This window comes from Rattus norvegicus, chromosome 3, assembly GCF_021556685.1.
Source record: "Rattus norvegicus strain SHRSP/BbbUtx chromosome 3, alternate assembly SHRSP_T2T, whole genome shotgun sequence".
Taxonomy (NCBI): domain Eukaryota; kingdom Metazoa; phylum Chordata; class Mammalia; order Rodentia; family Muridae; genus Rattus; species Rattus norvegicus.
This window is the reverse complement of record NC_141536.1, coordinates 18,394,871-18,413,184: the sequence shown is the minus strand read 5'-3', so window position 1 is coordinate 18,413,184 and position 18,314 is coordinate 18,394,871. Positions and strand designations below refer to the sequence as shown.

General features: G+C 41.7%; 1 protein-coding gene across 7 annotated transcripts in view; it reads right to left on the bottom strand.

The window, feature by feature from the left end:
- The window catches only part of Mrrf (mitochondrial ribosome recycling factor), a 56,368-nt gene that overhangs the window by 36,744 nt on the left and 1,310 nt on the right, over positions 1-18,314 (bottom strand). For 2 of the 7 annotated variants that reach the window (XM_087652767.1, XM_087652769.1), the window contains exons 2-5: positions 14,330-14,541; positions 8,430-8,526; positions 7,817-7,972; positions 3,322-3,440 (exon numbers count right to left, since the gene is read on the bottom strand). In XM_087652767.1, the coding sequence (XP_087508893.1) occupies positions 3,322-3,440; positions 7,817-7,883 (186 nt within the window). In that variant the 5' untranslated portion in view covers positions 7,884-7,972; positions 8,430-8,526; positions 14,330-14,541. Of the gene's footprint in view, positions 1-2,334; positions 2,527-3,321; positions 3,441-7,816; positions 7,973-8,429; positions 8,527-14,329; positions 14,542-18,314 lie in introns of those variants that run through there. The other 5 variants (XM_087652764.1, NM_001008354.1, XM_087652765.1 and 2 more) reach the window with 3 other exon arrangements.

The following is an 18,314-nucleotide window of genomic DNA, read 5'->3' as shown; positions in this document are numbered from 1 at the left end:
ATTATAATGCTTGCCCTTGCTATTCTTAAGCTAATCCACCATGATGGATAAGGAATGGCAAAATGTCTGTAGACGGGTAAACAGCCAACCCTGTTAGTGCCATATTGATTACTGGCCTTCCACATTCTCTACACCTCAGTGGGCCCTTATAATACAAGGCACATGAAAACAGACCTCTAGGCTCTCTTAATCATCTATGAGTTCTGGACTAAAATAAGAAACCACTCAATTGGAGGGCTCAAAAGACACGGATGCATTAGTGGAGGATGAGGAAGAGCCCAAGCCTCCATGTCAAGCAGAGCTCTGTGCAGTAGGAAGCTAGGGGAGGTTGGTCCCTTCCCTGAGCTGTTGCCTCACCCACAAAACAGAACCGTTGTGTTGATCTTACTGTTAATGTGTGACGGAAGCTCTAAGAAGGTGACTGACAACCCAGCAGAGACTTCCGCACATCAGTTTTCTTCCTTCCATAGAGAAGTGATGGAGACTGTGAATTTTGCTGTCGTCGTTCTTTGCTTTATTCAAATGACGCTATGGTTTTTATTCACTACTTTTCTTTCCCATCATTAGCTGTAGCTTCATGCATGTTTAGGGAAGAGAGCAACTGTGTGCACCATTTATCAAGCAGAATACATGCCAAACAAATGCAACAGTTTTTGCCTTCAATTCGTTTGAAAGATTATACATGTAAATCTGCATTGTGTCACAACAGCATGACACAGAAATGCTCAGGTTTGGAAAGAAAGCCAACTGCACGTGAAACAGAAAGGAATTCTATAAACACAAGGAGGATTAGCTCAGCATTCTGAAGCTATGAACCTCAGTACTCTATGGGCAGCTTCTAAAGCTGGAGGAAGGAAATGTTTAGTTAGAGCTGTTTGTTTAATGTATACGCCAGATGAGAACAAGAAATTCAAAGGACAACATAACTCCCACTTCCTCCCTGTGCATGTACATGGACCCCATAACTGAGACACTGGTAAAGCTTTTCCCAGATAGTTTAGCTGAAAGATGAAAATATACTCCAACTTCCTAGGAAAAATTAAGCAGTTAATACCTCCTCTTGCTTCATAAGAGATGCTCTGGTGGCCAATCAGGTGCTACTTCTGTGAATATCATTTGCTATTTAATACCAGAAGTGGCTGGCTCTAAAAAGCAATCTGTCTGATGAGGTCCTCAAGCTGTGTAATTAGGAGGCTATTCCCTAAATTGGCCTACAGTGCCTATGGGATTAGATGAACAGGGCAGAGAGGCCTCAGTGGTTCAGAGGGGGCCAAGGAGGAAAGGAGTTGACAGTTCTCTTTGCATCCATGTCTACGCTCCTCAGTAATGCCACAAGTGAGTGTTCCCCTTCCATAAAACTAGTAACACATATCCGCCAACTTAAGGGCAGTGTATGGAATGCTTCTGTGGGTCAGGCACTGTGTTGGATGTGGATACAATGAATACACTGTATACACTCTTCTACTGAGAGCTTACAACCTAGTGGAAAACTGACACTCACGTTGTACCTCCACACAGGAGTAGTAAATAGCCAGCCTAATGTTCAAGCCACACAGGCAGTACCTACAAAGGCCCAAAGAGCGCAAAAGGCATAATGTGTTTTAAGGCCAGGATCAGAGAGCAGTGTACCAGGATACAGTGCCACAGGACTGCAAAGACTGGAAGCAGGCCAAAGCCGGATCACCTAAAGCCTTCTTGATCACAGTAGAGATTTGGGGCTTTCATTTCTTAAAGATTGTTTGAATTATGAGAATGATACAATCCAATGCTTTGAAGCATTCAAGTTCACTGCGGCTGTAGGACTGAGACTGGCGTGGGTCAGAGTGAGCAACTATAGCTCTAGAATTGCATCCACCTATCAGCCTCACGAGTCTTCCAATTGGAGACAGTCTGTTCTGCTCCTGCTGCTAAGCTAGTTTGTCAGATCCAGCACACAGCCTGCTGTGGATGAGTCTCCTGAAACAGAGACCAGAGCAGGAAGGTGAGGAAATGGAAGCCCAGGGAGGAAGTAACTTGCCAGAGGACCAGGCCAGTTGGAGGTGGAGACAGGACTAGATTTCTGGTTCTCTAGGTTTCTCAACTACAGCCTGAAGGTGAAATGCAGCTCATCCTCCAGTCTCTAAAGTCAGGCACTCTATGTATTGATATCTAGTCTGAACAAAAGTGAATTCCTGGAGGGTCTTCTCCAAATTCTAATACAGGGTCAAAAATGGCACTGTTTTACCTGTCTCAAGAGTTTCTAGTTTATTTTGAGGCAATTTCATTGATCTTCCTGCCTCCCACCCCTAAAAGCTGAGATAACAGACACATGTCAGCACTCCTGGCTGCCCAACATTTTTTTTTTTTAAAGATTTATTCATTTATTATATGTGAGTACACTGTAGCTGTCTTCAGATACACCAGAAGAGGGCATCGGATCTCTTTACAGATGGTTGTGAGCCACCATGTGGTTGCTGGGAATTGAACTCATGACCTCTGAAAGAGCAGTCAGGGTGCTCTTAACCGCTGAGCCATCTCTCCAGCCCGCTGCCCAACATTTTTAAAAGAGAAAAGTCAATTAGTCCAAACCATTTAGAGAAGGAAGATACTTTGTATGTCATTTAGGGTTATTAGCTTCTTTGGAAACTAAAAACTGGAGCATCTGTTAATACTAATTACCATGCCTACATTCCTACCTGGCAATCTTCAGCAAGAACTGAGCAGAGGTGTCCCAGAAACAGGCCACATGACTACTTCCAGGTGTGGTGGTTTGAATGAGAATGGCCCCCTTAGGTGCATATATTTGAATGTTCGGTCCCCATTTTGTGGAACTGTTTGGGAAGGATTATTATGTGTGGCCTTGGAGGAGGTACGTCACTGGGGGTCAACTTTAAAGTTTCAAAGGTTTTTAGCTATGCTCCAGCTCCATATCTGTCTGCCTGCTACCATGCCCCTGGTAGAGAATAAGCCCCTGGAACTGTGAGCCTCAAATTAAGTGCTATCTTCTAGAAGTTGCCTTGGTCATGGTGTTTTTGTTATGGCAATAGAAAAGTAACTAAGACAGTAGGTTACCAGAGCCTCACATTCCCCCAAGAGACAATCACGGCTCTCCATTATTGTTTTTCAAATTACTTGAAAAGTAAGTACTTGGTCACTGTAATATTTGAGTAATATTTGAGTTTAACAGGTAAGAAATACAAAAATAAGAAAGCTTTCTTTATCCTAAATTTTGTTTAATAAATTTCTTTCAAAACAGAAGGGAACATTTCCTTCTGACCTAATCAAACCTCCTTTATTCCAAAAGAAACTCTGAAGACAGACCCTTACAATAAGGCACCTTACCTCTGGGAAGCTGGCCATATTCACCAGAATCAACTGTGGCGACTTCATGGAGATCTGGCCAATCTGGTTTAGAGCAAGCTTCCCATCAGCAGTTACCACAGTAATATGATCAAGGGATCCTAAAGAAAAAGTAATAAGGTTTTAGGATTCTAAAGGACCTTAGAAGCCTTTATCTCTTTATCTAATTCAGATTCACAAACATACATAAACCCCTTACCAATGGGACAAGGCTGTTCATAGGAAGCTTCAGGCAGCAGAGAGAGAATGTATGTAACACTAGAAGAACCACATTGGAATTCCTTACTGGAACCAAGGTGAGTAACCATTCTGGTGTGCCTGGACTTAAAGCCTTTCCTTTGACATAGGACAGCTCATCTCTGATGGAAGTCAGGACAGAAACTTAAGCAGTGCTGGAACCTGGAGCAGGAGCTGATGCAGAAGCCATAGAGGGGTACCGCTTACTAGCTTGTCCCCACAGCTTGCTCACCCTGCTTTCTTATGGAGCTCAGGAGCAGCAGCCCAGGAGTGGCCCTCTCCCATCAATCACTAATTAGGAAATACCCTACAGGCCTGCCTACAGTCTGATCTTCTAGAGGCTTTTCCTCAGTTCAGGCTCCCTCCTCTCACATGACTAGCTTAGGTGAGGCTGACATACGACTACCTATCTAGCACAGAGCTGAAACTGAAAAAGATCCTCCTTCCAACAGTGCTGCCACTCAGCTACAACAGCACAGAGAAACCAATCACTTATCCTTCTGTGTGCCCTGGTTTCCAACGAGCTTAAAAAGAGTGGCTGCTTGCATCACGACAATGATCACTACAGCTGAACAGAAACTACGGAAGATACGGAAGAACCACGCTGAGAAGTTACCTTGTATTCCTCCTCTCTCACTTCAACCATCACTTTATAGCTGAGGAAGTGAGACTTGAGAAAAATAAACAGCAAGACCACAGGGCTGACAAGTGAAAGACAATCCAGAGCCAAGAGTCTAACTCATGTGTGCTCATGTCTGATTTCTAAGTTCTCCTCTATACAGAACTGTGCACACAATCACCAGGGCTTTAGCCTTTACGCTTGCCACCCCCACACCCGCCCCCAGAGATCCCGAGTCTGTTGTAATGTTTTGAATTCACCACACAATTCTAGCATACAGCCGGTTCAGAACAACTTCCTTACGTTTGTTCCCTTGCCTTTGGTCCTGAAACCCTCTTCAGAAACAAGCCCAGGAAAACAAAGCACAGATCATAAACCTCACTGCTACCCTAGATCTGATCCTTTTCCAGACCTGAGGAAAACTTTCATTAGTCAAAAAAGATAAATAAATCCACAGCTCTACATGGAAAATTATTCAAAGTCCCTGATTTCCTATGCAAATGGAACTAGCAGAAAACCCTTATCACTCACAGTAGGGACCACTCACCACTCGTGGATGGCTTATTCAGAGACACAAAATAGGGTCCTGGAGGTGGGGGAGGGATCCTTCAATACACTGAAGCTACTCTGACAATATGTTGTAGGATTAATGCATCACCACAGATCAGACTTGAAGTACTCATCCAGATTCAGTGTCATCATAAGATGACAGACAGTAGTTGGCAACACTGGCTTTAACCTGCAAAATGTATAATGATAAAAAAAACTCCACAATTCTAAAATTCCACGGACTTAATACCAACTCACTGCTCCAAGACTCTAAGCCCCTTCTGGGTGTCCACTTCCTGATCTTTAAATGAGACAATGTACATAAAGTGCTTTTATGAGAATTAGACCCAATAGTATACTGAAAAGCATTTATAACTATGACCCAATAGTACTGCTATGATTTTTGGAAGTTTTGTGTTTTAATCAAACTAACATCCTTGCACGTAATTTCCCTTCTATCAGGAATATACTTCCCTTTTTTTGAAATTATAAAAGTTATTTACTTTACCATAGGTTTGAGAAATACCAATGCTCAGACTACTTAATCATTTTTAAATGACCACACCACCCAAAGTGATCCAAGGAATCAGTCATTGATTGGTATAAATTAGTTGGCTGAATCACCTTATAAATTATTTACAGTTTTCTCATCTTTTAAAATTAACTATAATCACTTAGAAGTTTTAGTTTCCGGTTTCCAGACATTAATAGATGTAGCAGAAGAGAACTAATACCTCAATAACATCGGATCTTTCACTCCATAGTATTTTAGATTCACTTATAATTTTCCTCAACATTTCTTAAATAAATCTTATTTAAAGCTAGGTTTATTGACTCACTCCCATGATCCTAGTGTTTTAGAACTCAATATGTAAGCCATTATGTAGAAATATACTTCTTTACTCAGATACATCTTTGCCCCCTCTTTAACGTCTCTCTGTAGTGGTACAGGAACCCTGTCTGACTCTTCAGCTTTTGGACCTTTCTTACAAGCCCTCAAGCATCCTAAGCATGCTTCAACAACAACGATGGTAGCCTTAAGTTACTGACTATGTCCTATAAGCAGTGCTTCAAGATAATACTCTTTAATGCTCTCATTAACTTATAAGATGATTATTATTGCCATCATTTCACAGATGAGGAAACTGAGGCAAACAGAATGATTTGCCCACTGTCAAAACAGCTCTTAAATCCCAGTACAAGCATGACCATGCCCAGCTGTGTATTCACTGCTCTGCTGTGGTATGTGGTTTTATACACAGTGGTTTCCCTGTCTGCCCTTTCATAGGAGGTTCTAAGTTCCTGGACGTTAGGAACCAGATCTCCCTTCCCCATGTCTGTACCTAAGTGCCACAGAGTGTGTGCTCAGCAGCACTGCGGCAAGCGAACACACGGACGATAAAGGATGAGGGAAAGCAGCACAAGGACAGGACAAGCCTGCATAGAGGGCAAACACCGGCATAAGTCCGCTGTCTCTGAGATGGTCATGGGATAGATCCAAGTGAAGAGGAAAAGTGTGGCTGGCTCAAGTAGCAGAGAGAGATGAAATGGAAGAACCTGTCTAGCAGAGAGTCTGGCTAAGTCTAGCTTGTTTCGCACAGCTTCTTTACAGCCTCAAATTCTACACAAAACATTACACAAACTCAACCCAAAGAGAAGGAAAAGGAGAGGTCTGCTACAGATGGGTCTTAGCTCAGCCTCCCCGACGGGCTCTGAGAGCCTGTGCCACAGAAGTTGCCTCCTGCACATGTAAGTGTGCAGTTGCGGTGGTTCCTATCCCTTCAATCCATATCGACATAATGCATCAAATCCTTCCCTCAATCTGTCCCCAGTGAGAATCTCCCTCAAGCTCACTCCTGCCCCTCATTTTCTCAGAGGTTAACATTTAACAAATTACACTCCCACCCTCTTTCCGAGCCCATCATCTTTTTAAGTTCAACAAGAGTGGAACTGGCTGGCTCATTTTAAGTATCACGTTTCTCCCTGGGCTTCTCTCAAGCTGCTCTCTGGTTTCGGCTGCAGAATGTTAACAGGCCAGAAAGCACAGGGGAGACAGAGCACTTTATCAGTTTCATACCTAAAATAATAATCAAGCTTAAAATAAACAGTTGGGAGAGATTGAATGGCACGCTGTACTGTCAGCAGAGGCAGAAACACCCCAGAACAAAGGTTAACAAATGCCAGGAACTGCCTTCTAGTCTCCCGCCAGATCGCATCTCTGAACTCAACATGGTTCTGATCATTTTTATAATGAACTGAGGACTTTTCACAAACAAGTTCATGAAATACCTTCTATTTTCCTTACGAACTTCCCCAATCAAAACACGAATGGGAGAGGCTGAAGCTCCTGCAGATACCTTCAGAGGGGGTCCCAGGCTTAACTATAGGATGATGACAATTTGCAAAAGGCCAATTTAACAGCAATTGGATTTTTCCTGCCTGCTTGCACCATTAGCTGACAACCCACTTCTCCATCACATCTGCAAACAGTTCTCTTAGACAGCTCTGACATTTCCCACTTAGAAAAGCCACTTTCAGGAAGCTATTAACCTAAACGGAATCTTCCTGGTCAAGCTCTTGGGCACAAAAAGGCCTCAGGTGGGCAAGTCTATAGACTCTGGTTTTCAGTACAGGCTAAGAACTACCAAATAGGACAAACTGGGGAAGAAGCAGACTAAGGACATGAGCTATGAGCCTAGATGCCTACATTTGCTTACAGTACCCACAACTATAAAAGAACCCATCTTTTCTAGAGTGTAGTTCCACAAAAGCACTGGGGACAGCTTTTCTCACCACAATGCTAATTCTCAGTAGGCCAAGCCCCGATATCCCACAGGAGACAGAGCTTAAATGGACACATCCAACACTACTCCAGAGCCAGAAGATACATTAACTCAGTTACAGTCTACTGCCCCACTGTCTACGGCAGGCACTGGACAAGGAAACACCTCAGTTATGGAAAAGTAACTGCTCAGAAACACCAAGTAGTGAGGCCAAAGCTGGAGCTGACACGGTGACACGGCCAAGTTCTTTCCCACTGTAACACTCCCTGAAACGGGTTCAGCCACTAACCTGGTGCAGTCCTTATGTTGAGAGTCTTATTGAAATTATCTTTAAGTGCTTCCATCACAGATTTCATGTCTTCATCCACCTCTTCCAAACTGATTATGTCCTCAACCAAGGCAGTGTTAATGTTCACTCTGGCCTGGGGCTGTCCTTTCCCTTTGGCTAAAAAGTGAACATCCAGTGAACAACAGAATAGAAGCACATCACAAATAACAAGCATTGGCCATTTCTAAAAGTGCCTGCTGTGCACAGGGCAAATTGTCAAGGGCTAGAATTTTATAAAAATCATCTCTGCCCTACGCCGGAGCTCACATCTACTGGGTGTCAGCCAGCTCCCACATCAGTGCTCAATCCTTGCACATTAGCAAGGGCACAGGCCTTCCAGTTAGACATTCTGGGTTTAACCAACCGCAGAGCACACTGGCTCTGTGACGTTAGGCAAGCCTCTCTCTCTCTTTGTAAAAGACTAATAAAGTCTGTATTATAAAGCTGCTACAGGAATACAAATGAAGTTACTTACATACCCAAAAGAGTACTGTACATATACCAAGGAATCCAGGAGGAAATTAATACCTTATTTTTCAGAGAAACAGAAGACAAGAAAGGTAAAGTAACTTGCCTAAGGTCACAGGTCAGGAAATGATCAAGTCAAGATTTGGTCCCAGATCTGTCTAATTTTAAGCCCATGAACTTTTCGTAAGACCATCTCCACAAATCTAATGGAGAGAAAGGAAGTGCATTAATTCGGTTTCAATCATACTAAGACAAGGTTAGGCTCAGCACTGTGTGGCTGATCTGGACAAAATGAACTGCAGAGACACTACACTCTACCCACCAGAGCACATTGACGAGCGGGTTAGAAAATCAACAGTGCTGGAGGGCGGATGGGATCTGGTTTCATGTCTAAACGTCAGGGGGTTTTCACATACGCTCTGTAATATGCATATGACACAAATACTCTTGTATTTCTACATGGGGGTAGGAAAGGAGCAGAAAAATGAAAATACCTAAATAATATCTCTGTAATGAAGACTATTTAACAAAACAAAGTTCATTCAGCAATTTTTATTTCTATAGCGAGCTTGACTGTGCTGTGTTTATAATGCAATTTCGAATACCTTCTTCCATTTGATACTCAAGACAGTTCACTGAGGTAGGAAAATAAGAGCTCTGGGATGCAAGCCATTTAAATATTTGCCCAAAGTAACAAATGAACAAGAAGCAAAGTGACTTTTCCCAAAGGTCTGTTCAAGTCACCATCCTGCTTGAAGTCCCCACTGCTTTTGAGTAAACAAGCTAAGGGGCTTATTATTTTTGGAACTGATAAAAGATGTCAATTCAAAAACACTCATTACAAGCAGAACAGTAGAAGCTAATCCATATTTAGGCAGATTGTGAATAAGGAAGACCAAAGACATACAGATCACTCTAAAAGCTGAAGAGAAAAGACAGACTTATCCATAGGGGTCAAAATTACATGCTGAATGAAGAGGCTGGACACAGAAACACATACTACAGTAAAAAACAAAAGCCATATATGAGAATAGATCCTGAGTAGTATGTAACAGACAAAGCCGACCCATGACAGCAGACATCTGAGTAATAAGTACCCTCAGGAGACACGGGGAAAGGACACTCACGAGATGTGGGTGGAAAGGGACTTCTGATGTGGGAGAGGGCTCTACCACTGAGCTACAGTACCAGCCCTCTGGTTTCTGAATGTCTTGCTAGGTCTGTCTGCCTGTCTGTCTATCTGCTTCAGCCTCCTGAGGACTAAGATTATAGGGATGGGTCCCCACACACCGGTCCTTGATTGAGGGGTAAGAGGAGTCTTGGCTACACTAGTGATTTCAGTTTGTGAAAATTGGCAAGTTGTAGTTTTATTTCTATGAAAAGACTAAAAAAAAAAGTTAAGGGTAACTAGCCAAGTAAAGACAGATGGTTATACGCACATAGCCTGCAAATCAGCAGAAATGAAAAAGGAATAAAGAAACCTGATTAACTTAATAGAAAGGAAGAAAAAGAAAAAACCACAAGAAAAGTACAAAACAAAATTAAAATGTAAATACTCAACAAAATAAGATAAACAGAAATGAACCAAAATGACTAGCCAAAAGCTCAAGGCTCTCAGTAAGACTTTAATTTAACCATTCAGAATATACAAGAAAATGTATAAATATATGAAATTACAGGTTTAATGGATAGGAAAAATTTTATAAACCTGAAAAATAATGATGAAAATAAAGTCAGTTTTACTATATCAATAGCAAGCAAAATATTTTAAGACAATGCATTGTTAGAAATGAGGGCTTCTTCAAAATAGTATCAAAAGACATGTAATAATTCAGGTGTAAAATATGCACATATACATAAGGTAGCCTCAAAATGAAAAAGGGTTACTGTCCACTCTACAACCCTACCAGGAGATCTTAACACATTTTTCTTGGTAAATGCTAAGCAGAGCAAATAAAAAGCACATGGAAAATGTGATCCTAAGCATGGCTACTTTACTGCCATCACTCAGGAAGCTACCACATCTGTGAGTTCAAGGCCATCTCCGTCTACACTGTTGAGTTCCAGGACAGCCAGAGGCACATGTTGAGACCTCATCTCAAAAAAAAAGTAAGTAGAAAACACAAAAATATTATTTATCAACAAAATAAGAGACACAACATTAAAAATTACTTAAAGCTTGTAACACTGATAGTCTTCTGACAGAATGGTGATATGAAAGATATAAACACAAGCTAAGAAAAAGAGAACATATAAGATTTATCAAAACAGTAAAAAATTTCATCTTAAGAGGCTATTGGGCACAATTTTAGACCAACAGCTTTGAAACAGAAAAAAAAATCAAATACAGAAAATATAAGCAGTCTCATAATTACTAAACAGACTGAATCTGTAATTTTAAGTCTATATATGCATACCAGATCCAGATGAATTTACAGGCAGTTTCTACTACCAATGAGGCAAGGACCTCATTAGTCTGACTTTAAACCATCCTATTACAAGAGAGATGTGCTCCTCTCACAGCATGAGGCTAATGTAAACAGCAAAACCTAAAACGACAGAGTTCAGTTTGTGGAATTACATTCAGGCAAATTTTATACATGCAAACACAGACTAAAGAGCCTAATACTTAATCCAATATACAAGCTTGATAAATCCAGCAACGAATACACAGATTGTGGACCAAGCAAGATATATAGAAATTATTACCAAGAACAAGTAGAGATCTCATCAAAAATGCAAAAATCGTTTAACAGAAAAGTTATGATGTTGAGTTATTCTATTAGATTAAAAGCAGCGGAGTGTAGGGGATTTGGAACAGAGTAGAGCACATGCTTAGCACACACCAGGCCCTGAGTTCAATCCCCAGTAGTGCAAAAACTAAAGGTAAGGAGATAGAACCATCTCACTAAACATGGTGTATCATTTCATTAGAATTTAATGTCTTTTTAAAAAGTTCAAGAATTAGATTATTTGCTTTAAAAAAGACTATGAAAAATATAAAGGAAACATTCTTCACGTCATATATAAGAAGTATTCTATCTAAAGTCAAGAATAAATGAGGGATGCCCAATATCACCAATGGCACCTACTTAAATTAGACTAGGGTTCCTGGGCAATGCAGTGAGGGTGTAAATGGAGAATGGGGATTTATGTGCATGCACACTCACCAAAGCACATGTATGAGAACGTTTATATTTTAACAATATTTTGAGTTTAACTCCAAATTGGAAGCCACCCAGATGCCACTACAGGATAGCTACGTAAACTGCAGCACACTCAGAACACTATAAAAATCAAAGCATACAGCAACTGTTGCAGGAACAGGCAAATACCTCACGAGACATCTGTCACCCCACAAAGCCAGACAAAGAGTTCAAAAAGAATAAAATTAATCTATGGTGTTAAGGCCAATCACTTGGAGAAGATTCTAGAGTATAAAAATATTTTCTTCCTCTTTTCTTTTTCTTTTTTATAACTTTTGTTTCTGTTTTCATTTGGATGTTACTTTGTGGTTACTGTTTTGAGACACTGTCACTGTGTAACTATGGCTGGCCTAAAATTTGCTATTGTAGTGACCTTCGGCTTCTGACTCCCAAGTGTCAGGATTACAGGCATGTGATACCATGCCATGCCAGACTTTATTTCTCTTCGTTTTATTTTATTTTCCTATTTTATGCATTCCTGCACCACATGTGTGCCTGGTACCCAGGGAAGCCAGAAGAGGGTATTGGATCCTCTGGAATCGTAGTTACAGTTGTAAGATACCATGTAGGTGCTAGGAATCAAACTCTGGTCCTCTGAAAGAGCAGCCAGTGCTCTTAACTGCTAAACCATCTCTCCAGTCTCGCTACTTTTTATTTCTTGATCTAGGAGATAGATAAATGGTTGTGTACACCTTCCAAAAATCCAGAGCCAATCACTTAACAACATAATTATGTGCTTTTCTGTATACATTATACCTCAAAATAAAGTATGAGTATATCATAAAGTGATATAATAATGATACCATTTTCTAGAAAATGTTGGTTTGTGACTAACAAAAGAAGAAACAGTCACACAGAAGAAAAAGGCAAGGAAAAATGTGTGTAATAGGTAGAGGTCTGCAACAATGTGTGTGATAGGCAAAGATCTGCAGTAAAGTGTGTGATAAGCAGAGATCTACAGTAATGTGTGTGATAGAGATCTACAATAATGTCTGTGACAGGCAGAGATCTGCAGCACAGCATACAAGGCTTTACGGCTGATTTATGGAAGGAAGAGCAATTTGGTGTAGAAACAAAGCAGTTCAACAAAAACCACGCACATAAGGGAATGTGGCACACAACATACGCGTTCACACCAACTGGATGACCGAGTCCTGGCCACACGGCTTACAGCCTACTTGGAAAGAAAACCAAAACTGAGTTTTAGTTTCTGAGTTTTTTTGTTTTTTTTTTTTTTTTTTTTTTTTTTTGAGGGAAAAAAAAAATCTCGCTCTACAAACCAGGGTGTAGCCTAGAATTCACTATGCAGTCCAGGAACACCTTGAGCCAGAAGTAATCCTCCTGCCTCAGACTCTCAAGCACTGGGATTACAGGTGTGAGCCACCACAGTCAGTTTAACAGTTAAGATTATTAATTCATAACACATTCAGAAATAAAATCCCTTGGGACAGAAACGAGTTCTTGAAAAAGATACAAAGAAAAGAACTGAAAATGACCACAGTAAAAGATATTCCTTCTAACACAAACACTAGGGACAGTATCCCCACTGTAGAAAGACTCCAGGAGGTTGGGGATTTAGCTCAGTGGTAGAGCGCTTGCCTAGGAAGCGCAAGGCCCTGGGTTCGATCCCCAGCTCCGAAAAAAAAGAACCAAAAAAAAAAAAAAGAAAGACTCCAGGAAATTTAAGAGACTGTCAGCAGCCAGAGGAAAGATGCTGCCTGCAGACCACACTGGGCCTCAGAAGCCACAGGTTCCCTGGATGAGTCCACGGGCAACTGTTAACATATTTGCAACATGTTAAAATCTGTATTCGTTAGTCATAAAGGTTTCTTTACTGTAAAATTGTAATTGTTTTCAATGGATAATGATAAGGATTTGATTAAAAAGTGGTAAAAATAGCATACAAATCAAACACTAACTTAACAGAAGATAAGTCTTGTAAGCATTACTTTTCCTTCATCAAAATGTCAATTCTCTTTTCAACAAAAAGCAAGTCTGGGTCTGTGTCAAAGCAAAAAGGAAAGTCGGGGGAGGGGGAGAGGGGAGAGGGTGGAATACCCAGCAGCTTCTTTCTAGCACCATCTTCAAGGGCGCTCCCTGACTAGCCCCTGCAAACAGCAGGCTTGCCTGATCATTTACTGTCACTCATTCATCCCACAAAGGCCCTGGAGAGTGCTAAACAACAAAAAAAGAAACTGACCTTCATCAGATCCAATAGGGCAGGCAGGTAACAACCAATAATCAATTTTACAACTGATTGGTGAGTTACTACAGTTCTAAGTGTGTCAAAGAAAAATAATAGTGTACATGAGTGCATGTAACAGGGGATCTGACCCAGGCTCAGGCCAAGGAAGGCATCCTAGAGGAAGTGGCATTTAAGCTAAGACCTGCCGTACATCAAAATCTCATTCTTAGATGACATAAACCATTAAGATCATCCATCTAAACCCATGGCTTTAGTGCTCCGTTCATCCAAAAACCCTTCTGGCTTTAATTATACCCCAATCTGAATCTTCCGAGAACTCGAGTGTATGCTTATCCCCCGCCACAAGCCCTCCAGTTTGCTTGGCACTTTTACCTCTAGTTCTGCATCTAAATGAAATAAATTAGGCATTTTCTGAGCCACTAACAAAAATAAATGGGGTATAATGGTAACAAAACAAGGTTCTAACACAGTTGGTCTGTGAACGTCTGAGAGATACCATTCCCTTACATGGGAAGAAAAGAAATTCAGGACATCTCTGAGATCTCTGCCAAACATGAGAGAGAGAGAGATGAGATTGGGAAGGAGATCCTCTACCTTTGGCCTTCTTGGTTGCAAACTGGCGAACTGGCACTGCTGGGTGGGCTGAGTACTGTATATGGTCACGTTGTCTTCCTCGCACTGTCTTCATGGGAACTTCTGAAACAGGTCTGCTCAAATCAGCCAGGTAGCTGCTAAAGGCAGGATGTAGTAGGCGAAAGCATCTTATTCCCAAGGCCATGACGGGAGAGAATCCTCAGAAGCAGCCACTACAAAGAAAAACACAAAAAGATCTCAGGAAGCTGGGTAGTGGTGGTGCCTGCCTTTAATTCAGCACTCAGGAGACAGAGGTAGGCAGATCTCTGGGCTGTCCTGGCCTACAGAGTGTTCCAGGACAGCCAGGGCCATGCAGAGAAACCCTGTCTCAAAGAGGAGAGGGGAGAATTTCACTAAAAGAAAAGCTACAGCAACTTACAAAATGAGTTTATGCCAACTTTCAAGCAACTCCTCAAAGTAAGCCATGACCTTGGCACTGTGTATACATTATCCCTAACCCTCTTCCCAGCAGCCCCGGGAAGAACTGTTATCCTCATTTCACAGGATGAAGAGACTGAGGCTCCTGACCCACCCAGTCTGCAGAGTTCCAGCGCATCTAAATGCCTGCTCAGCAAATGTGCAGCAGCCTAACTCTGCAATGACGCTAATTAAGCCCTTATACGAGCAGAAGCACCAAATCCTGATAAAGCTTAAGAGGAAGGGCCGAGTACTAGAAGGGAAGTTTAAGTAAGAAAAACATTTTAATAGGCATAAAATGACTACAAAACGTACATGGCGGCATTAAATTAAAATTTTCTTTGGTTCCTTATGCACTGATTACCAATTAGAATGCACTTTAATTTGAGTCTGAAGCATAAGTGAGGCTTGAGGTCTTCTCCGCAGTCTAGAACTGGGAAATGCCACCATCCACTCACTTAACACAACTTATACACACTTCCTGAGGTCTTTGACCATACAAAGATGCTCCTGCTTCCTCTGATACAGAACACAGTCCTAGCCAACCAGGAGAGCTTCTGCCAAGAGTCTGGCTATTAGCTAAAAACTAAGAACAATTAGTATCAAGTGTCGGGAAGCACTATCTTTGAAAAATCACATCTCGTTAGAAAACAACTGCTAAAATGTTGATGCAGCATAATGGAGTAACAAGAGCCAGCGGGAACATAAAACCCAATCCCAGATCCACCCCTGACTGACAGATCCACCCTGACAGATCCACCCTGACAGATCCACCCTGACAGATCCACCCTGACAGATCCACCCCTGACAGATCCACCCCTGACAGATCCACCCCTGACAGACAGATCCACCCCTGACAGATCCACCCCTGACAGATCCACCCCGGGAGTCTCTGCCTCTTCATCTTCTCTTCTGTGAAATGAGATTGGTACTTATTTCTTCAGGTTGGGAATAATGAAGATTGGCAGGTAAAACCCTTGGCATGGTGACTACTAGACAGCAGCTATCAGCTTTCCTTAGGGTCAGATACAAGAAAGACACTTGCGGTATCAGGACTGAGGTGTAAGGTGGCCTGGATTCAGTCAGACAGGGATGTGGATTGCTGTCTGGGGCAATTCATCCTTCCCCTCTCAATGAGAAAGATAAGCTTCATTTAAAAATGAAATACTGAGTACACATAAAAAAACATACACACACCTGGAAAACATCCAGCCTGGTACCTGGAATAGCTAACTGCTCAAGGCGTGTGACTATTACTACTATTGTGACTTCTTCTAAATGAAAAAGGGAATAACACATAATGCCATGTGTGGTGAGGCCTGCCTATAATCCCAGCAGTTAGGAGGTAAGGCAGGAGGAAGAGGGAGAAGAAGACGACTTCAAGGTCAGGCTCAGTTACACAGCAAACTAGAGGCCGGCTTAAGCTAGATGAGCTCCGTCTTAAAAAGCAAGCAAAAAAGAAAACAACATGAATAGTACAAAGGCAAACAATTCCTCCTGATGGAATTTTTGACAGCAAGTTATGCTGCATATCTGCCATCAGCCTGTGTAGTCTCTTCAAACACAGGCCTGGGCTGCTTGCTTTACTCGTATCCGTTCATTTACTCCTGTCAATAGAGCCACAGATAAAGCATCATGGTCCCCACTTTGTAGTCATTAAAACTGAGGCTCCGAGAGATTAAGTGTCCAAGGACACTGCTCACAAAAGTTTGGCTCTGAGTGATGCTTCTAAATCTAAGTTTCTACCTAATATAGCCAATACCCAACTCACATTTATACCCAAATATGGGTATATAATAATGTGCAGTGTTTTGTTTTTAATTGACAGGGTCTTGATCTGGCTGCAGGGTGTATGACAGGTTTCCTGGAGTTCCTGTTGTGGGCCATAACCCACAAGGCAACAGGAAACTAAAATGGGTTAGAAATAAACAACCTTTGACAGAAAATGCAGCACCAAAAAGCAGACCCAGTACAAGTGAACCGGAAGCCAATTCTATAAATAAACTGCATTGCTGGAATGCTTGAGGCATACGACGTATCACTGCAAAGAAGCCAGGACATTTCACAGTGGAAGTTCAATACAGCAGTCTTCTGGGTCTGTAACCTTAGGAACATGGTCAGGTCAGCACATATGAAGAACTGAAACTGAAGAAGAAACTTTTAGTTCTAGTCTGTTCCAATAACACTCACAGGAGGAACTGTTTCTCCACTCACTACATACGTGATCTTGAGAAGGTCAGTCCCACCACATCTCTTTTTCTTTTTAAATCATGAATATTTTAATAATGCTTTTTATTGACTCTTAATTTAAGAGTTTCGTACATTTATGAACCAACATCCTGGCTCGTCCACTGCTCCACCAACCTCTTACAACCAGCTATGTATTGGTATACAACATTTCTTTCTTTCTTTCTTTTTTTTTTTTTTTTTTGGTTTTACAAGGCAGGGTTTCTCTGTGTAGCCCTGGCCATCCTGGAACTCAGTCTATAACCAGGCTGACCTTGAAATCAGATAAACTTCTTGCCTCTGCTTCCTGAGTGCTGGGATTAAAGGAGGGCATCGCCTCCATCCCCAATCCCCTGTTTGGAATGTTCTCCCTTTATCTCTTTAACCATCCATCTTTTCTTTACCATCCATCTTAACCATCACTCTGTCAGAGCACAGGGTCATTGGCCACCTCTTCCAACTAAACTAAGCTTTCACGCCCAATACTTCATCACAGTACACAGTTTCCACCAGTAAAAGTAAATGCATGTGTAAGTACTTGATCCTTGTCTAGGCACCCCCATATGACTGCTGGCACTCCACAAAAGTTCTAGTGGATCAATCTACCCATTAATCTACCAGGTTAGCACTGTATCCTGAACTTAGTATAGTACAAATATACAGACATCATACAAATGTGTTAAGTATGGTAATGGACTTCCACAAAGATTAAATCCTTGTCCAATGTCAACACCTCGGATGGCAGGTCTTGGGATCTTTTCTCAACACTGGTTCCACTATCCCCTGGATTTCCAGTTCTTTACTTGGTGTACTTCTTTTCAAAGTCAGTATCGGGTAAAGAAAGGTATTTGGAATATCTGACTCAATACAAAATCCAAATGTCCTTGGCACAAGCCAAAGGAGGAATAATAAAAACTTCACAAAGTGGACAAAAGGCCTCACCTTAAGACTAGAAGACCTGGATTTCAATATCCCCACCTCATCAATCCCTATCACATGCAACTGTGGAATTCACAACTACCCATATCCAAAGAGCATGGATCACCGCTCTACCGAGGATGAGAACTATAGTAAATCATTTCTCCTAGTTTGGTTTTGTAACCTCTGCCATTAACTGAAGGAATCAGATCAAGTTTCCTGACTTTCCCATGACGAGTTCTCCAAGATTCTGGGAAATACATTGGAATGTGGTCAAGAGAAAGCACTGCCTATTGGATCCACCCTCTGTGGTGGAACCACCCCCTAGATGAAGGCCTTTCCCGGGAAGAAATAAAGACCCTTACAGAGGAAGGTCGAGGTAGAG